This window comes from Penicillium solitum (assembly GCF_028829755.1).
Source record: "Penicillium solitum strain IBT 25940 chromosome Unknown utg000001l_segment0_segment0, whole genome shotgun sequence".
Lineage (NCBI taxonomy): Eukaryota > Fungi > Ascomycota > Eurotiomycetes > Eurotiales > Aspergillaceae > Penicillium > Penicillium solitum.
Window position 1 is genome coordinate 1,364,293 of NW_027072121.1, and position 26,720 is coordinate 1,391,012.

General features: G+C 49.1%; 15 protein-coding genes across 15 annotated transcripts; 6 read left to right on the top strand and 9 right to left on the bottom strand.

Annotated features, from left to right (window-relative positions):
- Window positions 1-70: 70 nt before the first annotated feature.
- cym1 (pitrilysin family metalloprotease cym1) lies at window positions 71-3,256 on the bottom strand (the record flags this gene model as incomplete). The annotated part of the gene is made up of 2 exons (XM_040952365.2): window positions 71-2,825; window positions 2,883-3,256. The coding sequence occupies 2 exons, from the start codon at window positions 3,254-3,256 to the stop codon at window positions 71-73; spliced, it is 3,129 nt and encodes a 1,042-aa protein (XP_040817149.2).
- Window positions 3,257-3,647: 391 nt separating this feature from the next.
- On the top strand, window positions 3,648-5,257 carry N7455_000550 (taxilin; the record flags this gene model as incomplete). The annotated part of the gene is made up of 5 exons (XM_065603826.1): window positions 3,648-3,786; window positions 3,899-4,173; window positions 4,250-4,398; window positions 4,459-4,702; window positions 4,760-5,257. 5 exons carry the CDS (start codon window positions 3,648-3,650, stop codon window positions 5,255-5,257), a joined length of 1,305 nt encoding a protein of 434 aa, XP_065462317.1.
- A 368-nt stretch (window positions 5,258-5,625) lies between these two features.
- Window positions 5,626-6,672, bottom strand: N7455_000551 (NAD(P)H-dependent flavin oxidoreductase; the record flags this gene model as incomplete). The annotated part of the gene is made up of 1 exon (XM_040952113.2): window positions 5,626-6,672. One exon carries the CDS (start codon window positions 6,670-6,672, stop codon window positions 5,626-5,628), a length of 1,047 nt encoding a protein of 348 aa, XP_040817219.2.
- A 633-nt stretch (window positions 6,673-7,305) lies between these two features.
- N7455_000552 (DNA-directed DNA polymerase delta subunit POL31) lies at window positions 7,306-9,221 on the top strand (the record flags this gene model as incomplete). Its single annotated transcript, XM_040952369.2, has 5 exons — window positions 7,306-7,349; window positions 7,439-7,634; window positions 7,717-7,848; window positions 7,899-8,871; window positions 8,926-9,221. The coding sequence occupies 5 exons, from the start codon at window positions 7,306-7,308 to the stop codon at window positions 9,219-9,221; spliced, it is 1,641 nt and encodes a 546-aa protein (XP_040817190.2).
- A 296-nt stretch (window positions 9,222-9,517) lies between these two features.
- N7455_000553 (uncharacterized protein) lies at window positions 9,518-10,464 on the top strand (the record flags this gene model as incomplete). Its single annotated transcript, XM_040952118.1, has 3 exons — window positions 9,518-9,539; window positions 9,651-9,730; window positions 9,793-10,464. The coding sequence occupies 3 exons, from the start codon at window positions 9,518-9,520 to the stop codon at window positions 10,462-10,464; spliced, it is 774 nt and encodes a 257-aa protein (XP_040817194.1).
- A 171-nt stretch (window positions 10,465-10,635) lies between these two features.
- N7455_000554 (lytic polysaccharide monooxygenase auxiliary activity family 9 protein) lies at window positions 10,636-11,431 on the bottom strand (the record flags this gene model as incomplete). Its single annotated transcript, XM_040952414.2, has 2 exons — window positions 10,636-11,281; window positions 11,340-11,431. 2 exons carry the CDS (start codon window positions 11,429-11,431, stop codon window positions 10,636-10,638), a joined length of 738 nt encoding a protein of 245 aa, XP_040817364.2.
- Window positions 11,432-12,442: 1,011 nt separating this feature from the next.
- On the bottom strand, window positions 12,443-13,237 carry N7455_000555 (uncharacterized protein; the record flags this gene model as incomplete). The annotated part of the gene is made up of 1 exon (XM_040952161.2): window positions 12,443-13,237. The coding sequence occupies one exon, from the start codon at window positions 13,235-13,237 to the stop codon at window positions 12,443-12,445; it is 795 nt and encodes a 264-aa protein (XP_040817459.2).
- A 1,046-nt stretch (window positions 13,238-14,283) lies between these two features.
- N7455_000556 (60S ribosomal protein eL38) lies at window positions 14,284-14,721 on the bottom strand (the record flags this gene model as incomplete). The annotated part of the gene is made up of 3 exons (XM_040952466.1): window positions 14,284-14,330; window positions 14,451-14,579; window positions 14,658-14,721. 3 exons carry the CDS (start codon window positions 14,719-14,721, stop codon window positions 14,284-14,286), a joined length of 240 nt encoding a protein of 79 aa, XP_040817096.1.
- A 122-nt stretch (window positions 14,722-14,843) lies between these two features.
- Window positions 14,844-15,364, bottom strand: N7455_000557 (uncharacterized protein; the record flags this gene model as incomplete). The annotated part of the gene is made up of 2 exons (XM_065603827.1): window positions 14,844-15,231; window positions 15,297-15,364. The coding sequence occupies 2 exons, from the start codon at window positions 15,362-15,364 to the stop codon at window positions 14,844-14,846; spliced, it is 456 nt and encodes a 151-aa protein (XP_065462318.1).
- Window positions 15,365-15,807: 443 nt separating this feature from the next.
- Window positions 15,808-16,338, top strand: N7455_000558 (Ish1 domain-containing protein; the record flags this gene model as incomplete). The annotated part of the gene is made up of 5 exons (XM_040952321.2): window positions 15,808-15,843; window positions 15,903-15,915; window positions 15,975-16,058; window positions 16,107-16,153; window positions 16,240-16,338. 5 exons carry the CDS (start codon window positions 15,808-15,810, stop codon window positions 16,336-16,338), a joined length of 279 nt encoding a protein of 92 aa, XP_040817222.2.
- Window positions 16,339-16,576: 238 nt separating this feature from the next.
- Window positions 16,577-17,136, bottom strand: N7455_000559 (putative nuclear transport factor 2 domain protein; the record flags this gene model as incomplete). The annotated part of the gene is made up of 2 exons (XM_040952400.2): window positions 16,577-17,016; window positions 17,091-17,136. 2 exons carry the CDS (start codon window positions 17,134-17,136, stop codon window positions 16,577-16,579), a joined length of 486 nt encoding a protein of 161 aa, XP_040817100.1.
- Window positions 17,137-17,386: 250 nt separating this feature from the next.
- On the top strand, window positions 17,387-19,496 carry N7455_000560 (methionine--tRNA ligase MSM1; the record flags this gene model as incomplete). The annotated part of the gene is made up of 8 exons (XM_065603828.1): window positions 17,387-17,584; window positions 17,650-17,768; window positions 17,824-17,895; window positions 17,953-18,039; window positions 18,089-18,220; window positions 18,271-18,638; window positions 18,693-19,170; window positions 19,227-19,496. The coding sequence occupies exons 1-8, from the start codon at window positions 17,395-17,397 to the stop codon at window positions 19,494-19,496; spliced, it is 1,716 nt and encodes a 571-aa protein (XP_065462319.1). The 5' UTR covers window positions 17,387-17,394.
- A 613-nt stretch (window positions 19,497-20,109) lies between these two features.
- N7455_000561 (putative L-serine dehydratase) lies at window positions 20,110-21,429 on the top strand (the record flags this gene model as incomplete). Its single annotated transcript, XM_040952471.2, has 1 exon — window positions 20,110-21,429. The coding sequence occupies one exon, from the start codon at window positions 20,110-20,112 to the stop codon at window positions 21,427-21,429; it is 1,320 nt and encodes a 439-aa protein (XP_040817376.2).
- Window positions 21,430-21,650: 221 nt separating this feature from the next.
- Window positions 21,651-23,076, bottom strand: ramB (bifunctional protein farnesyltransferase/protein geranylgeranyltransferase). The gene is made up of 3 exons (XM_040952221.2): window positions 22,719-23,076; window positions 22,552-22,656; window positions 21,651-22,450 (listed from the first exon to the last, which is right to left on the bottom strand). Exons 1-3 carry the CDS (start codon window positions 22,946-22,948, stop codon window positions 21,778-21,780), a joined length of 1,008 nt encoding a protein of 335 aa, XP_040817370.2. The 5' UTR covers window positions 22,949-23,076; the 3' UTR covers window positions 21,651-21,777.
- A 273-nt stretch (window positions 23,077-23,349) lies between these two features.
- Window positions 23,350-26,096, bottom strand: N7455_000563 (uncharacterized protein; the record flags this gene model as incomplete). The annotated part of the gene is made up of 4 exons (XM_040952433.2): window positions 23,350-23,917; window positions 23,973-24,269; window positions 24,345-25,793; window positions 25,852-26,096. 4 exons carry the CDS (start codon window positions 26,094-26,096, stop codon window positions 23,350-23,352), a joined length of 2,559 nt encoding a protein of 852 aa, XP_040817495.2.
- Between the last annotated feature and the right edge of the window lie 624 nt (window positions 26,097-26,720).

Consider the following 26,720-nt stretch of genomic DNA (forward strand, 5'->3'; position numbering starts at 1 on the left):
CCAGGTTAGAGGAAGGTGTGCAAAGAAGAGAGGAAGCGACTGCTGAACGGCGATCCTTAGTTGATATCGCTTACGCGGCGGCATCCATAGAAAGCTTGCGCAGCTCCCATTCCGAATCAGCCCAGTCCTTCTTCTCACCCAGAACGCAAGTCGTCTGTCGCGAACCATTCACCAGGAACTTGTCAGCGACCGCGTTGACATCCTTGGCTGTAACGTCCAAAACCTGTTCTCTCCAGCGTTGGTCCATTTCGTGAGTAACGCCGCTCATAAAGTAGCGGGCGCCTTCGTCGTCGACACTCATAGGAGCATCAAGACCTTGGAAGATGCCAAGCTTAGCTTCTTCAATCTCACGCTCAGACCAAGCACGATCTCTAGCAAAGATACCACTGTTTTTGAAGACCTTGAGCGAGTTCAGAGGGTTCGGGTCCCGGTAGCTCATAAAGGTGAAGAGGCCCTTGATGGGCCCGTTGCTAGCACCCGCTCCGTAGGCACCTCCCTTCTCTCGGATCTCGGGGTGAAGGTAGTTGTGGGTGAGAAGTTGAGACAAGATGCTGAGAGGGGCGCTAGATGGATCAACAAATGGCACAGTCTGGCGAGCCTGGCCTGAGTAATAGACCTTGTACGGCATATCATAGAAGGCCTTATCCGCTGACTTGAAGGAAGTGGTGGTGAGATTGGCGCTTGGGGACTGTGTTTTAGGCAGTCCGGCAATCCACTTTTGCAAAATCGATTCGTTGTCACCAGCGCTTTCCTTTTCACACACCATGCGAACGCGAAGTTTGGACGAAGAGATGGCGAAGGATTGGATCAGGCGAAGCTTCTCGATCAGCTCCTGGAGACGCTCGGGAGAGGACTCTGCTTCCCGGAGCAGGTTAGCAGTGGCTTGCAGTTGTTCAAGACCAGACTGCTGCTCTTGGATCCAGAGGCTCCGAGAAAGACTGGCAGCTGCAGCATTAACGGCGAATCGGTGACCAGTTCCCGCAATGGCGTCCAAAGCTCCATTGGTGGTCATCCGTAGGAGTTCTTGGATCATCGCAGGCGCAGCAGGGCTTGTGAAGTCTGTCTCTGTAACCAAAACCGAGAGCATTTCCAGCATCTCGGGGATGTTCTTGTCAATAGCGAAGCCAGAGAAATGCATGCCCTCCTTGAACTGATCCAAGTGCGTTGGGGACGACACAAGGAATGACGAGGTCGAAATTCCTCCGGTCTTCAGTTTGATCAAATCTTCCCACTGTTCCATAGACCGGTTGGCAGTTCCCAGACGCATCACACAGTCGTTAAACAAGGGCATAAGCAACCTGAGTTCATCGGGTAAGTCAACAAAGTCATTCAAGGCCTGGAAGTAGGTCAAGCCATTGGTGGGAGCTTCACGCCAGACAACGTCAGCGCCCTCGACTTTGGACTCGCGGACAGGCTTGCGCTCCTTCTCTCGCGAGATGTCCTTGACTCTCAACGACGGGAGGCAACTCAAGTCGGCATTATGGGCATCCTCTTGGATCTTGAGGAGTTCCAATTCCTCCTCTCCAAGCTTAGTAACAGCCTTCTCAACTGATCCGTGCTGTTCGATAAGCTCAGCAAGTTTCTTGTCCTTTCGCACCACCTCCTTCTCGTCCAACTCTTTGTTGAAAGTGGGAGTGCCGACCATGGTAAAGGTCATGCATTGGTCGTTGATGAGATATTTCTCCACCAAAGACTCGAGATAACCAGGTTTCGCGTATCTGCTCTTGAACTCGTCGATGACATCATTCCAAGCTAGCTCTTTCATAGGGTTTGAGCCGTTGAGCCAAGTCGAAATGGTCTTCTCCATTACGCCAATTCCGAAGTTTGCAGTCTTGTGGCGCAGAGAGAGCTCCAGCTGGTGAAGGAATCCACGAACCTTCTCCTCACTGAACCCAGCAGAAACGGTTTCACGGAAAACGTTCTGAATCACATTTTTGATATTTGGGGCTTCCGCTTCAGTCACGCCGTTTAGTCCAACCGAGAAGATAGGAGTCCGGCTAGATGGGTCAAGACCGGTGTTTGGTGTGAAAGAAGAGCCGAGGCCACTCTCAACAAGGGCTCGGTACATGGGTGAGCCGTAGCCATCAAGGAGAAGCGAGGAAACGATTCCTACAGAGAAAGTTTCCACAATATCGGTTGTGTCACCCATGTACCAGGATGTGGATGTCTTGTGCTGCTTGTCTTCGCTGGCAAACGTATCGACGGGGCCAGGAACAGTCACATTAAGAGGCCCCTTGGTGAGATCCAGAGGAAGCTTGATATCAATATCCGCTTGTCCTTTCTGGAACCCATCCAAGACGGCACCGATCTGCTTCAAGTGATCAGCCAGAGGCATATCACCATAAGTGAGGATCTTGGAGTTGCTGGGGTGGTAGTTGCGTTTCGAAAACTCCGACAGCTGCCTATGAGTGAGATCTGTGATATACTCCGGGTCTCCACCCGAGTTGTTCAGCGAAGGGAAGATGCTCTCTTTGAAGCGGATATAGTAGAGATAGTTCGCATCAGAGATTTGGCCTTTCATCTCGTTGTACACAACACCCTTGAACACAATATCCTCCAATGAAAGCTGATTTTCGGGTTGTCCGGGAACCGACTCTCCAGCACGCGGATCTTCGGGGCCCAAGCGCCATCCTTCTTGTCGGAAATCCGATTCCTTGAGAAGAGGGTGCAGGGTCGCATCGAGGTAAACAGAAAGAAGATTTTGGAAATCCTGTTGGTTGGTCGTGGCAAATGGGTATGTAGTGTGGTCGGAAGCTGTGAAAGCATTCATAAAATTTGAGAGGGAGCGCGGAAGCATCTTAAAGAACGGGTCACGGATTGGGAATCTTGAGGGAGCACGAGGTCAGCAAAGAGATAGAGGTATTCAATATGATGCTGCTCACTTTTCGCTACCACATAGTGTGGTATGCTCTAGAATATGAGGCACACCAGTAGCGTCCGGCGGGTTTGTCTTGAACCCGATTCCAAACACATTGTTCTTATCATCTCTGGCGACATGCATGTAGTCTGCATCAGTCTGGTCATGTTTCAGCCAGACTGCAGTCAGATGAAGCTCAGGGACATGTTTCTTTTCCTGTAGGGTGAATCCGTGGAGCTTCTCGCCGACCTTGGGGAAGTTATCCAAGTTGGTCACCGTCGATGCAGCTCTCCAAGTATTGCGGGGAAGGATCGTTTGCGTGGACTTTAATGAGCGACCGATAAGCGGGTGAGAATTTGGCACTCGCGCCGTACCGAGGCGCATCGATGAGCGCAACATTATTATGAGTAGTTGACGATCGTAAAGAACAAGCTCGTAACCCCGGAGTCGAAAATGTCCAGCCCTGGAGGGTCCACCGCCCAGGCTTACATCATCTATGCTAGCGTAAGCCTCACTGGCCGCCCGCTCGTCGAAGTTCTGCTCCGAAGACCAACATTTGCTCTTTCCCGAACGATACGACAAACGAACGATTCTCACATCCCAGAGCCACTGACCTCGCTCGTGAGCCTTGCCTCTGGGATCTCTCCTCCGTGTGATTGATCCGTCTACATCCTACCCTGTATCCCGCCTATTTGGCGCAAATTTTCGGCTTCCGGCCTTCGTACCAACCCCCCGTGAATCGAATCACCAAATACGTGGTTTCTACAATACCCCACACAAACACCTCGAGATGTCGTCCACCTCCATGGCGAAGAAGAACAAGGCGAAGAAAGCGGCCGACCCAAACGAGACGTCCAAGCTTTTGGCCGCCAAGATCTCCCAGCTGGAGCAAGATGCCGCCGGCGAGAAAGACCAAGAGGCAGAAATTGGTGCGTGACTCCCTTTGTATTCTGCGGCGGCATTTTTCCTCTTTGCTTGGTGCCGCTGGGCCACGAGGTTAGTCTGGAACTTAAGGTCACTAACTTGGATTTTGATATATAGAGCGCGAGGTCAAGAAAGCAACTCGTGATCTCAACCAGCTTTTAAGCAACATTGAGTCCCCTATGACCAAACTCGAAACCGTCCATAAGAAGTACACGGAGCTGTTAGCGGATATGAAGAAGTTGGATCGTGATTATTCTAAGAGCAAGAAGCGTGCCGATCAACTGCAAAAAGACCAGGACAAGGGAAAATCTGATCTCAACAAGACCGTTACAATGAAGGACAAGCTGGAGAAGCTGTGTCGAGAACTTACGAAGGAGAACAAGAAGGTCAAGGTGGGTCCATCAGCATGCGCCTCGAGACGATTGCGCCAAACACCGCGGAGGACTTGCCAGCTAAACGATTTGGTAGGATGAGAATAAGAAGCTGGAGGATACAGAGAAGAAAGCGCGCTTGATTGTGAACGAACGTCTCGACTCGCTCCTCTATGATATCCAAGACGTCATGGCTGCCAAGGGGAACCCTCGCAGCGAAAAGGTGGATGTTGATCTGGATGACGCGTACGATTTCGATTCCCTTTTCTTCTTCGGGCTTTGGGTTTGCTAATCGGAGATGTGTAGACTCCGCGCCAAGCTTAAGACCATCAGCGAACAGTTCGACACGCGTGACCTGCATTACAGGGGCCTCCTACGTGGCAAGGACTCCGAGATTCAAAGTCTCGCTTCCAAGTTTGAGGAGCAGCGCCGTGCTGGTGAAGTCGAAGCCAACCGAAGCCGAGCTTTGACCTCTCAGGTTTCCACTTTTTCTCATACCGAGGCTGAATTACGCAGCCAACTCAACATCTATGTGGAGAAGTTCAAACAGGTACAGAAGGGTTCCCACAAACCCTCTCATTCCCCGGTCGCTGACGAAGACCACCAGGTCGAGGACACTTTGAACAACAGCAACGATCTCTTCCTTACCTTCCGCAAGGAGATGGAAGAAATGTCCAAGAAAACCAAGCGCTTGGAGAAAGAGAACCATACTCTCAACCGGAAGCACGAGCAAACTAACCGCAATATCCTGGAAATGGCAGAGGAACGGACTCGAAACCATGAAGAACTTGAAAGATGGCGACGAAAGTGCCACCATCTAGAAGCCCTTTGCCGGCGTATGCAAGCCCAGGGCCGAGGCGAAGGACTTGCTCTAGCAGAAGGTGATGATCACTTAGAGGGCGATGATGAAGGCACTGAAAGCGAGTACGATGATGACTATGAAGATGACGAGGAGGATATCAGTGATGAGGAAGATCTCGAGCCACCCCCTACCCGGATTGAACAACCGTCAGAGAAGCCTGTCTTCGGTCCCACCCCGCCCCCAAACCTTTTGGAGGCTCGAGCGAATGGCAACGCTGCGGGAGTCAATGGCTTGGTTTTCTAAGATTATTCCAATTTATCTGATGTCGATTTGATTGAAACAACTTTGGCTACCCTCGATGAAGAGTCAGTCTTCGACTTTGTACTTGTTTCCCAAGGCGAAAGCCTCATTTTGCCTTGTGACTTACAGAGATCCGAAGATTCATGTTGAATTCGGAAATGTAGAAGTTCTGTGCCATCTATCTTTGTCTGTCTCTCGATATTCCTTGGTGATTACCAAGGCATAATCCATCTTCGTTGTTGGTTTCTTCAAGACCTATTGGTTTTCATCTTGTTTGTATGAGTAGATGTCATAGTATTATCAATAAGAAAAATGGAAGCCAAATATTATTGCATTCTGGTGCTAGAACTAATTGATAACATAACATATACCTATAGTTTACTAGCCGGCCCTGTTGAATTGATATATGAGCCTCCGACTTTGAGCACCTCCACAGCCTGCTGAACCATCTCCTTCACAATGATCCCGGCTGGTTTAATCTCCTTAACACTGGCCGAGACATCACCCATGAGGAACGGCACATCGACGTCTTTCTCGTTCTCCAAATCATCCACCATGGGCACAACACCCTTGGAAGTTAGCGCGGCAATATCAGCAGGCCTCGCTTCCCACTCCTTAATATAATCGTTGGGCAGCATACGCAAAGGCCGACCAGAGATAACAAGCGTGCGCTTAGTCTCACCAAACTGTGCCCCAACAACCGCTTCCTTATGCAAGCGACTGGCACCGCTCTCCTCGGAAGCCACAAACCGCGTGCCCACCCAAACACCCGCAGCACCAAACATCAACGATGCCGCCAGACTGCGGCCATCATTAATACCGCCAGCTGCAACGACAAGCGCCGGTTGGCCCGTCAACGGGCTCTTATACTCTCGTGCAACATCCACAATAGCAGGTACGAGAACAGAGAACGGCACTTCGCCGGTATGACCACCTCCCTCGCCGCCCTGTGCACAGACAATATCGACACCCGCTTTGAACGCTTTATGGGCGTGCTTTGGTGCGCCGACCATATTCATAATCAGGATGCCGGCCTCGTGGAGTCGCTTGATGGTCTTCGCTGGCGGGATGCCGACCGCGGAGACGAAGAGCTTGGCGCCGTGCGAGATGGTCACCTCGATTAACTCGTCCAGCTGGCCGTGTGTGTAGTCATGGTTTGTTGCGCGCGCTGAGCCTCCGACTTGTGGAAGGGCGAGATCCACGCCGAATGGGAGTGATGGGTCTCGGAGGAGTGACTTGAGCTCTGTGAGCATCTCTGATAGTTGTGTTGGTGTGTAGCCCAGTCCGCCGATTGTACCCAGGCCACCAGCATTAGAAACTGCTGCAGCAAGTGGAGCTCCAGATGCGCGGGCCATACCAGCTAGCAGCACTGGGTGTTGGATCTTCAGGAGAGAGCATAGTGGTGTTTGGAGAGACATATTGTATTGTCGGTGTAGAGAAATGGCGATGGTAGGTTGTAAGAAGAAGAACTTAGTGGAACTGAGCTATAGCCGTGTCTTAATAGTCTCTTATATCTATGCAGAATGTATGCGAATCATATATGTTCGATATTTGAATGTGAAGAAAAGAAAATGCGGGGAAGCCCTAAGCTATGGACCGAGGCAGGTGGTAGCCGATCTACATTGCACATCCTACAACATAGTGCAATATATATGTTTTATGAATTGCACATCTCGGTGAGTATACAGCCTTTTTCAACATTGCCGAGCATAGATGACTGAGGTTCTGAGTCGGCTTAATGTGATCTATCGCTACATACTTGGATATCATCGTCATTATATTTTGCTTTGAGCCTAACTTTAAAATTACTACGACTAGAACACAAAAGAACGGCGCAATTAATGAGATTGATGAAATCAACAGCAGATTTCAGGAGTCAATTTGATTGTTCCATATGAAAACCATCTTGACCAGTTGTCATACACGAGATCCCGAAGCGGGAATGTAATTGAACGCGCTAACTGACGCGTGGGGGCGCGTCAAACACATCTCTTTGCATCACCACCCCAACCATCCCCGAAACACAAGATCTCAGCATTATTCCGGACAACATGGCACCGGATGCTGAGAATTACACTTTCTTGTGTCCTCCGAGGTAATAACCCTTGGTTCCACTCTGCCTCCATCCAGGCTGCGTCGTACCGGAAGCTTTCGCTGACCATTGAATGCACTCTGTTTCAATAGCAAGGAGGAGCAGGAACAGGAACAGGAACCGGTTTACCGCACACCGTCCCATTACAATCCTCGCCTCACCTTCCACCTACCAGCCGGCGCAGGACGGCACTATCAGCAGCAATATGACGACATGTACTTTTTGCGACTCGCAAAGTTGAAGCCCAGCGTCGAACAAGTCGCGATGGATGCGTGGGATGGACTTATTGTAAGCGCACTTTGTCCTACGGAATATGGAATATGTTCCGCTCTCAGTTATGGATTTATCTGACGCCTGTTTGCAAATTTAGATCGCTGGAGAGAAGGTGCGACGTGTCGATCGAGTCCTCGATGTCCGACAAGGCGAGCTGTGCTGGGTGGCCGGCACCGTATACATGCATTTGCCAATGAAGCCGAATATTTTGGAGGATCTCAGCAAAGAGGTTAGTTCCTGAGCCTTGCTACTGCTTCTTCTTCTACTGACAATCCATAGAACTTCACATCTGCGCCCCCTCCACGCCGCACCTACACCGACCCTTCCGACCCCTCTTTGACCCAAATTATGATGGAAGATGAGTCCGGCCGCTTACGGCTCACTGGAAATTTTTTACAGTCTACACAGCTAGCGACAGGTGCCATTATTGCAGCTTTGGGAACTGAAAATGCGAATGGAGATTTCGAGGTTATTGATATCAAGCTGCCAGACTTGGCTCCGCAGCTTCAACGATGGGAGGGCAATGCTCCAGAAAATGGAGTCGAAATTGCTGGAAAGGAGCACGGCAAAATTGCCTTTGTCAGTGGCCTGGGAATCACGGGAACATCAAGCGACACGCTTGCTTTGGAGCTATTGACGGATTATCTTCTGGGCTACACAGGATTCTCGGGAAACTCCGATAACAGTCCTTCCCTGGGTCCTTCTAAAATCTCCCGGTTGGTCATCGCAGGTAACTCACTTGGAGCCAGCGTAATTGAAGATATTGCGTCAACAAGCTCTGGCGACGCTGCGGGGAAGAAAGCCCAGCCGAAAAAGTATGGCTACGACGCCTCTGCATACAATGCCGCGCCTATCACACAACTCGATAACTTCCTAGCGGAGATCTTACCCAGCATTCCCGTCACACTCATGCCGGGCGAAAAGGATCCTGCAAACTTCTCCCTCCCTCAGCAGGGGATTCACCGTACTATGTTCCCTCAAGCAAGGGCATATTCAGCGCCTCCTACCAGGGGAGACGAAAAGCCCGAAGCGGGCTGGTTCGACAGTGTGACAAACCCCTGGGACGGCGACGTGGAAGGCTGGCGACTATGGGGATGCAGCGGTCAGAATGTTGACGATATTCTGCGGTATATCAGTATCGAGGGCGGCGATAGCAGCCCAGACAAAGATACAGATTCCGATGCTCGGATGCGAATCATGGAAGCAATGCTTCGTTGGCGCTGCGGTGTGCCCACTGCACCGGACACCATTTGTATGCTTGGCCACCCCAATCTCTCAAATATATTTCGCTAACAATACTCTCCAGGGTCATACCCATACCAATCTGAAGATCCATATGTTATTGAGTCCTGTCCGCATGTCTTTTTCGCTGGTAATCAGCCACAGTTCAAGACTGCCACGATTGAGGGTGACGTCCCTCTCCGCCTAGATGGCGACACTGAAATGGTGGGTGCCACTGATGGCTCTGATGCAGCCCGTGTTCGTCTGCTGGCACTTCCTAAATTCAACGAAACTGGGGAGTTGATTCTGGTTGATACCGAGACACTAGAGGTCGAGGTGGTCCGGTTTGGTGTTTTTAAGGGTCAGGAAGAACAAAAATGAACTGATAGAGATACCAACCAATCAATGGTACTAATGAAATAACCATCTTGCCCAAATCACACATGTATTGATAGATTTATAAAACCCCATGGCTCCAGGCAAATCGTATACAATCCGAGTGGCTCCACGCGCCAAGACCCACAGTTGGAAGAATCCATCCCACTAACTTCTTCTGCTTTATATCCATCGAGACCCTGATATATATCGAATGAGCCTTTCTCCGCAACAGTACATACCAATTGAACATTTCTGAATCATTTATACTAAAAAAGATCATTTTCTGATCATCCACCACCATGCTACTCAATGCCAACATCGGTACGCTGCTCTATGCCCATACACACATATATACTTTCTTTCCCCCACAGAGCTCACAGATCGAGACTATAATAAAAACCGAAGAAACTAATTTCAACTCCCGAGGAATAGCCCTCTGCTCCTCAAAAGCCCTGTTAGTCCCGTACTCATCATGGCACGTACCCCGATACCACGAATGGATGAAAGACCCGGTAAGTAAACAAGATCAATAAAACCCTATATATAATCGACCGTATTTCTTACAATGCTCTAGGAAATCCAAGAAGCAACAGCCTCAGAACCCTTAACATTAGAAGAAGAATACTCGATGCAACGCAGCTGGCGCCAAGACGCCGACAAACTAACTTTCATCGTGTGTCGGGCGATCACAACAGGCACCGAAGACGGCTTCCCCAGCCAGACAGAGCTGCAAACAGAAAGTGACTCGCCGGCTACTATGGTCGGTGACATCAACCTCTTTCTGCGCATCGATGACGGTGAGGAGGGCGATAGCCCGCCGCAGATTGTCGGCGAGGTTGAGCTCATGATCGCTGAGAAAGTCAACCAGCGCCGTGGCTTTGGGCGTGCTGCACTACTCATGTTTATGCGGTATATTGTTCAGAACCAGGGGGCTATTCTGGATGAGTTTGTTGGTGGTGGTGATGTTGATGTTGAGACTGTGCGGAAGTTGCGGACTGGTGTTCAGACAGCGGGGTCATCGGAGGGGTTGACGTTTGAATGTCTTAGTGTGAAGATTGGACAGGCAAATCTGAGGAGTTTGGCTTTGTTTGAGGGACTTGGGTTTGAGAGGGTTTCTGCTGAGCCGAATTTCTTTGGGGAGTTCGAGTTGCGCAAGACGGATTTGAGTCTAGGTGGTGTTGATGCGGCGCTTGAAGGGGCGAAGGTACGAGGATTTATTGCTTTGCCTTATGAGAAAACGGAATAGATTTGGGTTCTCGAGGGTTCATGGGGGTTCTGATTATTTAGAGTCGTAGTGATCAAATGAACAATGCACATAGTATTCATTCCATGATACTCAAATAACACTAGAACAAAGAATTCCAAAGTCACATCCCTCCAAAACAGCTTCCACCTGATATTTCCTTATAGCCCTGAATCAGACATACAAAGCCGGTCCCGGGATAACATATGAAGTCAATGTAGAATAAATATCGAACAAGATCCCAGGATCAGTATTGGTATACAAATCCTCACCAAGCGTGCCTTCAGGCACATCACTTCCACCACCAGTGACCTGCAAATTGAAGCACTGTGGGTAGTTCTGGGCACCATTCGACTGGCTAGCGGAGTGTAGAGCGATAATTTCATGCCGCATGACATAGTTACCCGCAGCGATGGTAGAAGGAATCTTCACAGTCCACTGGCCCCCAGCAGCAATAAGATCATCGGTGGCCCATGTGCCAGGAGGATTTGCGCCATCGATGAGACCGTCTTCTTCAATCTTGAAGAATTTCAGCTTGGTCTTGTCGACCGTGCTGCAGTCACCGTTGCACGAGGCGAGGTATGTAACCAGAGGACCGTGGTGGGAGTCTGGCCAAGTCGTCCATTGGATGTCAATGCTGGAGCCAGCGGTGATAGCGGCACTCAAAGCTGCGTTGACTCCATCTCGGTGGCAGATTATGTTCGGATCTTGGTATTCGGTGCCGTCTTCGAAGCCGAGGTCGGTTGCCGTTGTTGCCCAGCCGACGCTTTCTGGGGGGTCTGACATGTAGGCGTATTTGTCAACGAGGTAACCAGTATAGCTGATGATGTGGTTAGTTGGCTGCTGGTATGGAGACTTTTGGACTTGGATTAACTTACTTTTTGCCGTCAGCTACGATGCTGGAAACATAGCCATGGCCTGCCACAAGTGATGCAGAGGCTAGGAGCATAGATAGCGTTGAAATTGCCATTTCGCACTAGGTCTTTGATAAATAATTGAGTGGTTTCTGTCTGTGCAAGACTTACTTTGGACCTCGACTCCTATATTTATACCTATCCTTCCCAGGGCTCGTCTTTGTCTATTCCTCTATGTAATTATTAATTTAGCCGGGAATTACGAGGTCCGTTCTGATCCTGGAATAGCGCCAAACACAACTGCTTCAATTGGCACGGGTTGAACACAAAAGCGCAACATCGGGCGTTAAATATAAGGCTTATTATAGGACATTACTAGTGGAAAATTATAGATGGAAGCCGGAGTCCAGACTTTTCATGATTCTATTGGTCTGAATAGAAAAGCCTCAGTGTTTGACCCATCAAAGAGATATATTACAAAGAGTCTTGGGGTCAGCCATTTTATCCCAACAAAGAGAACTAGCTAAGCCAAAGACTTGGAGAATAGAGTCCACATGTATATATTTGGTGTGCAGAAGCCAGGGGGACAAGTTCCAACCTCTATGGCTAATTTCTGCAGCCAATAACGGCAATGAATGGTGGTGATCCGGGAGTAGCGGGCCGATGGGAATATAGAATCTGCTATGTATCCTTATGGAAACACTAATCTAATGTATGAAATGATTCATGCCAAGAGAATCTGTGACGTGCCAAGTAATGCAGAGGGTAATATGTATAGAAATTAAGTGCCGTGGCCTGAAGAGTAATGATCTACATGAATAACCGGGTACTTAGTTAAACATCCAAAGGATTGAGGTCTACTTGGTCGACGTATCTGGTAATATAAAACTTCTGTACCTGAGGCAAGGAAACTTGAATTTGATTGGTTCTAAACGCTGGATACTAACATCTGATAATGCAAAAGTAAAGTGGTATCATGAAGACAATAGTTGAGTTAGTAAAAGACAACAAGGTCAATGACATGAACATCATGAGATAGCTACCAGGGAACAGATAGATATTCGGGGAATGTTATTGATGTTATCTGAAGCATGAGCATGGACATAAAACTGCATGGATCGAGAAGACTAGTACATCAGGGTGCGCTTCCCAGAGTAGTATGGACTATAACGTAGAGTCGGATGCATAGCAGCCAGACCAGCTTCATACAACATCTTCTGTAGATACTGAGGAGCAACACTTCGGATAGCCGCTCGCTCGTTACCCGTAAGTTTATCTCTAAGAGTCATCTGGAAGCCGTGCCCGTTCAAGATTTGCTTCAGTTTCCTGAAGAGCTTGGCAAAAGACTGATGGTCCCTAGACGAGGCAGAAAGCCCAAGGATTGATGGCCCTGTTCCCGTAGCATTACTACTACCGATGATAAACTTCTCCGATTCGTAAGGGAAGCCTGAGATGAAGAAACGATCAAGTAGCTTCTCGGATTTAGCATGCAGTGCCAGAGAAATAAACGACCAACCGCCCTCATTGCAACAGCTCATGTGGGTAGGAGGCAGTACCTCGGAGAACCACTCAAAGCAATCGGTGCAGTCATCGAAAATGATACCTGTGATGAGATCGGGGCCGAGGTCGCGGGGACCTTCGATGGGAATGATGCAATTGTGGTCTACGCCCTTGAGGGTTAGAGATCTATGCGCATTGGTGATATTTGGGTACCACTGGACGGAATCCACGCACTGGTTGAAACTGTTCGACGCATTGCTACACATCCATCCGAGTTTGATGTATTGCTCTAGTGTCTTGTTAGTTTTCATTAGCTGGTTAATGGCGTGAAAATTCTCATGTGTCAACCTGGGGGAGCTCCCCAAAATCTCATCCAGTATATTGAAGATAATCTCTGGTGGAAACATGCTGAGATTGCCCATAGCAGGGACCAATGGCTTTTGGTAACACATATTTCCAATTATACTCTCGTTAGGTAGTTTGAATGAACCCGTGTTGAAAACTGAATGAGATTCTGGAAAGATAATATATTTTTACTTGGCCGAGATGAGTAGGGAAGAACAGTATGCCGATATCGTCAACGTTGTTGATGGCTTCGGTTTGGACGAGGTCCAAGTGGATTTATATAGGTAGGTTCGAGGAGAAACGCTATAGGCATCCTTGATTTGACTTCTACGAGAAGAAAAGAACCACAAAGGCCTTTGTAAACACCTGTTCTTGGAGATAGTCATCCCCAACAATGGTATTATGCGAGGGAAAGTATGAAGTAGACTCGAACAAAGGCTCGAACAAGGACTCGGGGAGGCGAGGCAGTCTCGAACCCCGGTATCAAAGAATAACGCCAGGTAAAAATAGGCCTTGTCATTGCTTTCGGTCGAGCCATCAAAGGACAAAAAGAACTGTAGTCACTGTAGTCACTGTAGTCACAATGTCAGCGAGATTATTTGACTAGAAATCACAACAGGATTCTGCGTCGATATGAAGTTGAGTCGAGAAAAAAGGCCGGAGGCCCTTACAATGCCTGGACAATCCGAGGTCCGTTGATCTACATAACCAGTATTTATCCGTCTACTTGTTGCCTTGGAAGACGAGATCGAAGTCGGGAGAACATCCATGACGAGAATAATGGGTTAGGAAATCTCGACTGAGAACGAGAAACCTATGTAGTAATGATATTTCAACTGTTTTTTTTCATTGGGTTGTAGGGACTGGAACCTCCGACAAAAGTGTTCCTCGAGTGCGTCCAGAAATGCGAGTCGCCTGGCCGGTGAATAACAGCAGCCGGTTTCATGGGCGCAAAGAAACTCCCCCGACGTAAAATTCATGTTCCACGCCACGGAGTTTTCCCCGTGTCGGCTCGCAGAGGGACCAAGCCCGTGTCATGTATCCCCCCAACAGTTGGTCTTGCATGCATCAACAACCAATCACGCCGCACTCCGATTCTCCGTTCATTCCATTGTTACCGAATTTAGTTGGTCTTCTTGGTGCCCTTGGAGACATCGACGACCTTGAGGGCTGTTCATAAAGAAATTGTCAGCATAGGTTCAAAGCGACATCCAAAACCCATCTTCCAAATTGTATATCCTTCCATCTTCCCAACAACTCAGACGGCGGACCAATGCGATCGAAACGTACCAGGGGGCAGGCTCTGCTTGAGCTTGTCGGCCTTGTCGGAGTCCTTCAGGACGAGGGTGTAAAGGTTACGGTGGCAGCGGACCTTGAACTTGGTCTGCTGGTTCTTGCCGTTCTTCTTGATGCGGGCGGCTAGAGGCGTAAACAGTCAGCATCAATGATCATCTCAAAGTCTCAACTTGGAAGTCCATCAATGCAGCGTAAACGTACAGGAGGCATCCTTCCGGCGGCAGATCTCAATGAACTGCTTGATATCGGAGACTTCGGCAGGCATAATGACGGTTGCGGGTGTTTTGAAGCAAGGTGCAAAAGAGAAAGCTCACTGTCGACACTGGCCTCTAAGGTGAATGTGTGCGGATCACGTTAGGGCTTGAAGCTGCAAAAGCCCTTGCTTAGTCATGTGTGATTTACAGTGGGTGCCTCAGGCGGGGTAAGTGCAGTGGCTGGTGGGGGTGTTGTGGCTCGTGCAGCTGGGGCCATAAATGTGGCTGAGAGGTTTCGGGACAGCGAATGCGAATGCGCTTGCGGGAAATGATGGATGGTCGTGTCTGCTTCCTCGGGAATTCGGTATGACGCAAAATGATCCACCATTGTTCGCGATGGTTGAGTCCGTCGGTCGGTATATCCTGCCCACCTCGAATTTCTGCTTCCCAATCGTGAATGGTGATGTAGTTGCGGCGGTGGCTGAACGGGTGCATTTCCTTCAGGATCGAATCTCTCCAGGTCCAAACTCTGTGAAGGAGTCATTCCTTTTGATGTGACATGCAGACGGACTTGGTATCGCCTGTAAAAGGCTATGCTGTAAACAGGGTCAATATCTGGCCTGATACTGCAATTGATCAATCATACCCCCGTATTACGGCAGCTGTCACCGCAATAACGAATGTAACCGAGGACAGGAAGATGACTGCTTCCATATTGTCTATCAAAACAGGGTTTTTGGAGTGATTTGAAACGAGTGAGGGCAATAATGATAGATTGGTGAGTATAGATATGCGATGCAATGGCTTAGAATAGTGAGAGTTACAAATTTGGCATTACATTTTCTACGTAGGTAATAATAATGACTATGTTTACGTATATAATCACTCGAAGGAAAGTGCCACCAACCCCAGGAGTTATCGAAGTATGAAGTTGAAGTAGGTGCAACCTGTATAGAAGGCAACAGTGGAGGTGGCGCGGTGTGGCGGTACAGCCCGCGTCTTGATGAACTGTTCACATCTATTCGTCTTGAATACTTGTCTTTTGCACGTGTCCTAAGACTTTTTTCTTCTTCTATTTATTCTCTTTTAACCTCTTCAGAAAGAAGGATTCTACATCAACTCGAGAAATTCAAAGAATCATTGCATCATTTCTCAAGATGCCGACCCCTTTAGACCGAGCATTGAATTCCAAGGTACTACCAACATGTCCGTCTACACTTTTATGAAATATATCTAATGCTGGACTTGATAGAATCTATTCCTTGGTAGATAATTTCAAGCTAAGGTACTTGTCAACATTTCTGACCACAATCTTCCTATATAGGATTTGCAGGAATGGTCACTGCGGTGGCAGCCTATACCATCTTGGGCAACGATGTTCTTCCCGCACAAGCAGATCCCACCGGCGGTGAGAATAGGTGTTACTAGGTATCAAACAAAGGCTAATAGAAGCTAGACCCTGAAAACTGGACAATGGATGAGATGACAAGATGGCTTAAAGCGGTATGTTCCAGTGATTTATTCAGACATGACTCAGTCCAGATAATCGTACATTTTCTTGAGAATGGTACGCTGACCAAACATCTCAGAGAGGGCTTTTACCGAGTGAGGCTGCGACGCGTGAGGAGCTTCTTGAAAGAGTCAAAGCAAACCTCCGCATACCGCGCAAGACATCGGCTGGGCCATAATCTCCATAATAATGGGGGAAATACCATCATTTTCCTTCCTTCCCTGGCGTCTGGCGCTCTAGTTTTGAAGCAATTTCAAGCAGTGGACCATTTGTTGCATCGTATCTCCCAGTAATTCATCATTGGTGGTGGGTGGGCATGGCTCAGTCTCAGTTCTCTTTCACTTCCGTGTCACATGGCATGGTTTGTTGACTTGCGTGGCTATTTATAATTTGTTGGATCAAATTTGTATGGTTGCTCAAACGACGAGGCGGAAGTTCTGGCTTTCGATAAGCCAATCCTTGCGGCCCCTCGCCCTCTCTGCAGATGGATTGGGGACCAGAACGAACGTCTCGCTGAATCCACGCTGCGGCTGATCGCGACCCTCACCATAGCGCACAAATCCACTGACTACAATGAGAAATGACATATCTTTGACTCCCATCTCTGACTGTGGCTTCAGTCCGCCACCCGGCAAAATGGTAGGGTATGCTTTGTTGATGATCTGGCAGTCGTATGATTGGACTTCGTAGTATGTTGGCGACATTTGATTGGTAAAGATTTCTTGCACGGCCGCGCCGTCTGCGACACGATTTCCATTGAACAGGATGGTTGTGGGCTCGAGGGAGTAGTAGGAGCTGAGAGATTCGCGGTTTGATCCCAAAGCCGGATAGAAGGTCTTGATGAAGTCGGTCGCAGCTGAGCAAGGAAGCAAACAAAATGTCAGCTGGCTTCCAATAAGGGATGAGACTGGCTTATAGTTTTAGACTTACCCTCAGTCGACACTTTGGTCAGTGTATCCTCGCTTGCTGTGGCCATTGCGATCGCTATTTCAAGTTGGCAAAAAATCGGGTAATAGTTGTGCGTGGTATAAGAAGAAGTCGAAATACGGTTCAAATAAGATTAAAAAAATATGTACTCATTGACGACAAGTTGTATGTCCGGGGGGTTTCTCGATGACGATGTAAGCGCGACAATGTACGCGCAAAAAAATGGCCGAGGGTTGCGGAGAAGCTCGGACCACCCGATATGTGCGGAATAACATGCAACGCTCCTCTTACCGTTACCACTATCCCAATGGCTACAACAAGGACGCCACTTCGCTCGTTATTCAGAGCGTCTCAGCTTTTGAGATCGAGGCATCCGTGGAACTGTACATCCCGCAAGCATGGGTGGGCAGCCACTCCCCGACGCGGAGTTGCAACTACGCCGCAAAGGTCTAACAAACCTTACTATGTGACAACGCCAATTTTCTATGTCAATGCCGGTGAGAATTATACGCAATCAAGAGTATAGGAAAACTGATTTGCTAACAATACGTCTATCCTCTAGCCCCTCACGTTGGCCATCTATACTCAATGGTGATCGCCGACATCATGAAGCGGTGGCAGGTCTTGCTCGGGAATACCGATGCTCAGTTACTGACTGGAACTGATGAGCATGGAATGAAGGTACAGCATATGGATAGGATTGAAGGTCGTTAATGGGCGTTGACATCAATCACAGATTCAACAAGCTGCCATTCAAGCGGGCATGGATACTCAGGCGTTTTGCGATATGAACTGCCGAACCTTTGAGGTGCGAGTCCCCTCCGTCATATCAGAGGACATCTCTAACTTGATTTATCTGATATAGGCCCTAGCGAAGGCTGCAAACCTCGACAACGATCATTTCATCAGGACCACCGACCCGTCGCATCGAGACGCCGTCCAATATTTCTGGGTAGGCGACTATCTTCCGTTCATAGTAGGACATGGCTGATCATGAGTAGGAAATGTTGCAACACCGGGGCTATATCTATACCTCAAAGCATGAAGGTTGGTACTCAGTCAGCGACGAAACATTTTACCCACAGACGCAAGTGCAGAACTCCCTAGATCCATCAACAGGGAGGAAACGCATGGTATGTAATGAATTAGCTCTTGAGCGAGTATGAATACTAACCACACATAGGTCTCAATAGAAACGGGCAAAGAGGTAGAGTGGTCCTCAGAAACCAACTACCACTTCCGTCTCTCAGCATTCAAGGATCGTCTTCTTGATTTGTACAAAAGAGAAGATCCGTTCATCACCCCTACCTCCTACACAGCTGCTGTGATCAAGGGAGTTGAGTCGGGACTACAGGACCTCTCGATTTCTCGGCCCACGGAACGTCTAACTTGGGGCATACCTGTTCCCGGCGATGACACGCAGACAATCTACGTATGGCTAGATGCGCTGGTCAACTACTTGACCAAAGCTGGATATCCTTTCCCACCTGGAAAAGAAAACACATCTGCATGGCCTGCAGACTTGCATGTGGTTGGAAAAGATATTATTCGGTGAGTTCACGAGTCCTCCCGAAAGGCCGCGTGCAAAAATTAATCATTTGGCAGATTCCATTGTGTTTATTGGCCTGCTTTCCTCATGGCACTTGATCTTCCCCTGCCTCGGAATGTCTTGGTGCACGGACACTGGACGATGAATCGTGAGAAAATGTCCAAATCCACAGGCAATGTTGTGAACCCGTTTTTCGCCATTGAGCGGTTCGGAGTTGATGGCATGCGATTCTTCCTAGCGTACCGGGGTGGCCTTGCGGATGATGCAGACTTTGACAATTCCTTTATCATCCGAGATTACAAGAAATTGCTTCAGGGGGGCCTTGGAAACCTTACTCTGCGTACAATTGGATGTGCGCGTGGCAATTTGCGCTCTTACATTATCGACGCCGGATCGGATAAGCTTCCAGCTGCTACCCCTGAGGACTTGGAACATCAGGAAATGTTGGAGCAGACGCCTCCGCAGGTTGCCGAGCTTATGGAGAATCTGAACCCGCGTGCCGCACTGCAAGAGACTATGAGCATTATTGAGAAAGTAAGAGGTGATCATCCCCGCACGGGTTCGGCGTGTATTGACCTGTTTTTTTTTAGACTAACAAGTACTTCCATGCGGCGGAGCCGTGGAAAACTCCCAACTCCCAACGAGTCATCTACAACGTGGCGGAATCGCTGCGGATCGCTGGCATTTTATTACAACCGTTCATGCCCGGCAAGTCTCATGACCTTCTAGAATTGCTCTGTGTAAATACCTCGGACCCCTCCAAGCGGGCATTCGCGGCCACGGCGTACGGTTCAGATCCAGATTACGGTGAGGGCGTTAAGAAAGGTGTTCTTTTCCCTCCTTTGCTCACTGAGGAGTAATGCGCCTGTTTTCGAGCTTTCGATTTGATAAGAGGAATCGACTGGCGACCAATCATGGGCGGCCGGGAGGCCCGTCTGGATGAAGATTTGCATTTTCTCCGCAGATACGCCAGACTCTATGAGGTTTTTTTCCCGGGTCCTCCACAGCTTGAAAGCTGAGACGTCAAGTTTCCCACGCTTGGCCACTCTAATACAAACGGTATGTCATGGGTGTCATGACCGACCCACTGTAATTGGAGTTTCCCTCAAGGTTATCGACGGGAAAGACTGGGCCAGAACCGTGGATACTACGGTCAGTCCTATCAGGCGGAAAACTGGAGTTTCCCGTCGGAAAACATTGGCCCTAGCCCTGGAGGCTCACTTTGTATATCAAAACATGTCTTAATAGTTGCATACTGGAGTTTGGATGTTTCAGTATTTATCGCTTTTCTTTTCCTTCCCGATATCTCTCTATCTTTCTATTTTAGTGAACATACACCCTACTGTCGTGTAACCACTCGACTCAACAATTTACTATTATTTTGGGAACTTCATATCTATACTTCTGATTTTGGAACTCCTCCGGTGACCAACAGAAACCTTTTTTCCTCTTCCATTTGTTCAACACATCAAAATGGGGAGCATCGACCTTTCCGCCTGCGATCAACTGCAGTTTAAAACACCATGGATCGAGACACCACTGGTCGAGTCTGCGTGCCTTTCTCGGGCAGCTGGATGTAGGATCTTCCTGAAGCTAGAGAATGTGCAGCCCAGCGGCTCCTTCAAGTCCCGAGCTATGGGCAACCAAATCCTCTCTCACCTTCGCAACCCAGCAAACGTAGGCCGCAGAGTCCACTTCTACGCCTCGTCCGGAGGAAATGCTGGGCTGGCAGCCGTCTGTGCAGCCCGGAGCCTGGGCTACCCATGCACCGTCGTGGTTCCCATGGGTACAAAGCCCTTGATGCTTGACAAGATCCGGGCGGCAGGCGCAGCAGATGTCATCCGTCATGGCGAGACATTCTCAGAAGCAGGTGAATACATGCGGGAAACTATCATGAAGACCAGCAACGGAGATGACCAGGATGTGATTAAGATTGCCCTTCATCCCTTCGACAACCAGCCTATCTGGGAAGGAAACGGCACCATCATCGACGAGCTCGAGACCCAGCTTCCTCCTGCCACCAGCCACGAAGACAAAAAGGCCTACAATGACCGGGCCCTTCCACTAGACGCCATCCTTTGCAGTGTCGGCGGCGGCGGCCTCCTCAACGGCCTCGTCATGGGCATCGAAAAGCGACGACAGAAGAAGCAAATTACCTCCTCTTCCTCCTCCACACCAAACCCCATTCACCTCCTCGCCATTGAAACGGCCGGTACCGATTCCCTGGCAGCAGCCATCGCCAACAAGTCTCTCATCTCCCTCCCAAAGATTACATCTCAGGCCACTTCCCTCGGCGCTGTCCGCGTCTCGGAAACAACCTTCCAGTACGCCGTGTCCCCGCCCCCAGGCATCAAGGTGCACAGCACCGTCCTCTCGGATGCAGATGCCGCACGCGGCGTGCTCCGCCTCGCCAACGACGAACGACTCCTCGTCGAGCTTGCATGCGGTGTCTGCATCGAGGCCGCCATCGGCGATGCCGCTACTGCTGTTCCTGCGTCTGCGACTGCCGGTGCCGCTGCTCAGAGCATCAAGAAGCGGAAGAGGGGCTCGGTCGAGACTGATGTCACTTACCGCGATGAGGGCTATGGGGATGACCGGTCGACTTCACCGGATAATGAGACGGACCAGGAGCTTGAGCCGCAGGTTGGCGAGAAGCTCAACTCGAAGCTTAAGCAGCTTGTTCCTAATCTCAGCTCGCAAAGCCGGGTTGTTATCATCGTCTGCGGTGGTAGCTATGTCACTATTGATATGGCTTGTGAATGGCGCAAAATGTTGGATGAGGGATGGGCATGAATATTGATGATGATGAATATTTTTCTGGCTTGACTTTCGGCGTTTTATTTGCGGCACTACATTTGTTTATTTCATTTCTCTTTCTTGTCCTTTTCCTCCCACTTGTCTTGGGGTTGGACTCCTTAATTACTATCATCTAGATAGAGGCTTGGACTTGGCATCCCCCATACGATCATACAACGTATGCAGGGATATTTTACTTCAAAAAGGCATCTCATTTAGACGCAATACTTTTCAATAAAACATCCAAGACACTCGAAAAACTTTGAATTATTCCGATAGAAGTGGTCCAGCACCACGCATTTTCCACCATTCATACAACGGTGACAGATGCAATGCCTTCTTAAATCAAGCCACAGCCTGATCCAACTTCCGAATACGATAATCCCAATAATTCTTTCGAATAGGATCAAACTCCTCCTTCAACATCGTCAACATCCTCACAGCATCCGCCTCCTTCCCGTTCCCCTCAGCAAAGACATCCGCCAACCACTCAACAGCATGCGAACTCTTAACAGCCCCCTCCGAAACAAACCCACTAACAAACTCCTCCCACTCTCCCAATCCACGCCCAGCAGCCCTCAGCACACCACGCGCATACCACCACGGGCTCCGGTTCTCCGGCGCACGCAGGATAGCCTCCTGGGCAAACTTCAACTCGCCATCAATCATGTCTTCATCGACAACAGACAGCCTTCCCTTCTCGGCCGGGGCGGTCGAAAGATCACCCGCATTCACCATGCCCGCGTCGGGGGCCGATGTGTCCCGCGGCCCGAACCGGAGCATGTACCGGTGGTTCCAGGCGGAGTTGTTGCGCACATCGGCTTTCAGGAGGAATTCCACGTCTTCGAGTTCGCGTGGTTGGTCCCATAGTTTGAAGTGCCGCACGAGCCAGTGGCGGTAGGTCCATACGTGGTAGTTTTTGGAGTCTTGGGCGAACATCTCCATTAGGAAGTCTGCTTCTTTGGGTGGGAAGGTTGGGAAGTGTGCTTTTGAGGATAGCAGGACTTGGCGGTGGTGCCTGTTTTGGTTATTAGTTTTGTTTTTGATATTTCACTTTTCTTGGCTTTTTCTTTCATGGCTTTTCTGGTGTTGGTGCTTGTCGGGTGCTTGTCGACATACCAAATTTGATAGTTTTTCAGATACTTCAATGAAACATCGTTCAGCCAGCTCAATTCTTCATTCAGGTCCTTCTCCAATGCAAATAGAATCTTTGCTCGGTAGATCCTGTATAAAATGTCAGATATTGATATGGCATGTCACAAGTGAGCTATTACTAGCAAACTTACCATACAGTGTAATGCGCAGGATTCATCGAGATCACATCTCTGGTCAAGTTCAACGCCCGCTCAGACATCTCGTTCGCGGCCATCACGGCACGCAAATACGAGGTCGCCTCGAGGTACTCGTCTGGGTAGGCGATGGTCGCCAGTGGCATGGCACCCGAGCTCGAGCCATCATCCAGATCAATTGGGGTGACAGACGCCCATTCGGGATCGGTGGAATATGTTCCCTCCATGATTTGCCGGTGGATATTGCAGTGAGAAGCTTAAGAGTGGAGGAATAATTGCCGGGATGCAATCAAATGGTGGGGTACAGGGGTCGGATGCACAGGATGAGTCCGGATTTGGGTCTCACGACTAATGCGCTGCGCTGTCGAGGTCAAAGTGTGCAATGTCAATCAATCAAACTCCTGTTGAAAAGAGAATTGCCCAAATAAACGACCGAATTCACGAGAAATGCTGCGAATATAAAACGTGAGGTGGAGGTGGGGCGGGTGTGTCTGCCTCAGGCGGAAACAAAGAAACCGAACAATATCGAGGGAACCTGCTTCTCTTCCTATTCTTCTTTTTTGCTTCTTTTTTTCTTTTTTCTTGGGCTGATATTTGAAAAAGAAATATTTGCATTATTATATTACTATTATTGGTGATTCCATAGTCTTTTCTGCTCCTCAATCCACCATTTTCCCACTTTCTCCGCGTCTACCAGCCACTTCCCGGCTTTGTTCCCATGTTTCCTTTGTACACGACCGATCAACTCCTCGAGGGACCACCCACGCAATGGACTCAACTCGTCCGGGTCGGTGTCTAGATCAGAGAAAATGTACTCAAAGTCCTCGGCGAGCGGCAATATGAGTCGATACGGGACCGCCGCAGACCCAACACTGAGCATTGTACCACCAGGGTTGATAATGCCAAAGTTCCATGCCTGTCGGCCATTGTGGGTAGCTTGGTACGGGCGCACCAGCGACTGTCCTTCGTATTCATTCATCAGGTCAAGAGCCGCACTAGAGTCCATCTCATTCAACGAGCCCGAGTTCACGAGTAGATCGAGAATGGTCGGGACGACAGACATCGAGGTTGCATTTGCTGTGATTTGGAGTGCGGGCAATAGCGGGTGTCGGAAAACGAGAGGAATACGGAAATTGCTGATATGTCCGTTCTCATAGGTACCGGAGACTGGTGCGTCTTCGGGGAACGCCTGGCCACTGTTTCGAATTAGTATATGGTTATCTGGTTGTTCTGTCGAGCTGTGCAACATACTGGTCTCCCACGAATACAACTAATGTCTCGTTTGCAATCCCAGCTTCGTCGAGGACCTTCATCATATCGCCAAGCCATGTGTCCACGTATCGGACTGCGTTCAAATACTTGTTGATGTCCTCGTGCTTCGTCATGAGACCGTCTGCGGCAAAGTATTGCTCTTGGTGGTATGCTGCGGGCGTGCCCCATGGGTGATGGGTTGTGCTCGTGAAATGGGACAGGAAAAGTCGTTCGTTATTCTCAATTGTATTGTTCACCACATCTCGCAGATATGGGTATATCTCGTACTCCGGGTATCTAGGTAATGTATAAGCAATCTGAGTGCGGATGGTATGGGATAGTCCCCCGTCAGCGGGGTAATAATATGCTTACCCAAAGTAATTGATTTCCTCCATGCCCTCGTGATAATGTTTAGCACTTTGCTGGCCAATGTCTTCGCGATAGATGGATTTTTGAAACCCCATCTGATTGTTGAGCTTATCTTGCTCGTCATACAATCCTGTGATGGACTGCAAGAACACAGAGCTCCAGTTTCGATCATGGATGTGCTCAAGCCCAGTCTCAGGCTTATGGTTCATTGTACCCTTCTTAGTCGAGTTCTCCTTGAGTTGGTTGAACAATTCAAAGATCTGCATGATACACGGCTGATAATTCTGGGCGTTGACCTCATCCATGAAGTTCACCGGCAGTGGGCCCGTACCGCAGTAGTTCATGACTGCGCTTTTGAACGATAGACTGCTGCCAGTGAGGATGCCATTGACATTGATGCCACCCATTCCTGGTTCCGTCGTATCATTCCACCCACTACTGGAGGGGCTAGACATGTTGTTATTTGTCGAAAATCCGCTCGTCTCACCGGTCAACTTCTCTGCGTTTGGCGTCAAATGTGACAATTTGGCGTTGACCCCTTGGAGGACTTCGGGATCTTTGGTATTGTAGGAAGATAGAATCTCCTCGTGCAGATGTGACCCTGCCTTGAATGGGAATATGTCCTTCCGAGCACTTTCCATCAACACAAGCACGACATGTGTAATGGGAACTTTATGGTCTTTGAGAGCCCGAGCTACGGGCTCAAGCATTTCACGGTCGAGGTTGGTGATTCGAAGAGGGTCATCCACGGGGCTATAAATGTTATCCCGAGAAGTCCGGTTCCCATCCAGAGTAACACTGTCTCCTTCGTCTCCGTCTCTGCCGGACTGTCTATCACTCCACCGCTTGAATCCTGGTGGTAGATTTCCATACGACCATACTGGCTGATCTGTTTTGGCATTGGAGTCTGGCTTCCCCGGGGTCCAACCCTTGAAGTGATCGTGTGAGCCTTCCCAGTACGGCTCATCAATCAGGTCCGCAAATGGAAATGCTTGGTCTCCAGCCTGATGCATCTCAGCAGGCCTCGAACCCAAAGCCCGGAAAAAGCTAAATGGGATAGTTTCAGACATGTGCTTGTAGGGGACCTGTGGCCGATTCAAGCGCAAGAGTCCAATGACTACCACAGCACATACTGTCCAAAATTGAGTGAGTCGCGCTGCCCGTGACTTTCTTTGGGGAGTGATCATGATGCCTTCTTCGTCTGCCTTTTCGGGTTTTGCGCTAAACAGCGCAGACATCCAATGGTCTATGAGAATGTATGTCCAATGCTTGAGCAGCCATGAGATCAGAAGAAGGGTGCCTGCAGCACCCAAAAATGACCTCAACCCGCTGAGCATCAGCTTTCTCCCTTCCGGGTCGTTTCCCACGGCTGTGGCTGCATCCCAGCGGATCTCACTGCCAGTGACAAAATAGAAGCCGATTTGTGATGAGGACAAGACGAAGCTCAGAGATCTGTAACGGTTAAAATCTTGATTGACTATAGCTAGTAAAAGTAGATTGAAGTACTCACGTTATGGCCACTGTCACCGCAGTGCCTAAAAAGGACTTTACACCCGTAAACTTGAATAGCAGAGCCCACGCGGCTGTGCATAGAAGAGTCTCAAGGATAAAGAATGTCGGAAAATAGAGCACAAATTGGCCACCAGGGAGAGAAGAGGCATGTTGGAGGAGATGAAGCACTTTGGACGATGTCACTGACACGGCCAAGAGTGAGAAAATGAATGGCCTGACAGAGGATTGGCGTGCGATGATCATAATGAATAAATGAGAGCTGGGGAGACGAAAATGCACATTGTTGCCTCCGATTCACCCTTCCCGAATCCAAGTCTTCTAGTTGACAACAGTTGAGAGTCCAGCTGTGATTTTTAATTGTGCTTTTCGTGCTTAGGGCAGGCCTGTTGTTGGTCAAGAAGATGGAAGCTAGAAACACCATCTTAGAAATCGAATTCTCTGTAACAAAATACAGATGCGGTGTTGTGGTTATATGGTTTCGCATAACTGAAACCGGCATGAGGTTTAATTGTTTGTCTATGTACACCTCAGCCTCACCTAGGCAGGTGTTATCCTGAGACAAATTCGATTTTGAGTCTGCCTAATGCTATGGATTTGGAAAAAAGAGCAAATTCCATTATCTCACCCCCGGAGTTCTATCTCCATCGGATGAGATGAGGAGGGTCTATGTTCCACCGTCAAACCCCTACCCCTCGAGTCAAACCAAGACACCTTAGCATAGAGGTATGTGGCCTCCGTCTAAACAGGAAAGGGGTCAGGCGAGCTATCAAGGGGTGAAGGGGTGAAGAGGCATGTGCTCACCTACTGCTTTCAGATGGTATTCTAAATTGTTCATTGGAATGTAGACTTGGAGGGTCGCCAATTTCT

What these genes read in the sequence shown, in the direction of transcription:
- ramB (XM_040952221.2), bottom strand. Translation starts at nt 22,948, where the DNA reads ATGGAGGGAACATATTCCACCGATCCCGAATGGGCGTCTGTCACCCCA. An exon ending in CCTGCGCATTACACTGTATG is followed by an intron (nt 22,657 to 22,718) that starts GTAAGTTTGCTA and finishes CATTTTATACAG; the next exon opens with GATCTACCGAGCAAAGATTC. An exon ending in CTGAAAAACTATCAAATTTG is followed by an intron (nt 22,451 to 22,551) that starts GTATGTCGACAA and finishes TAACCAAAACAG; the next exon opens with GCACCACCGCCAAGTCCTGC.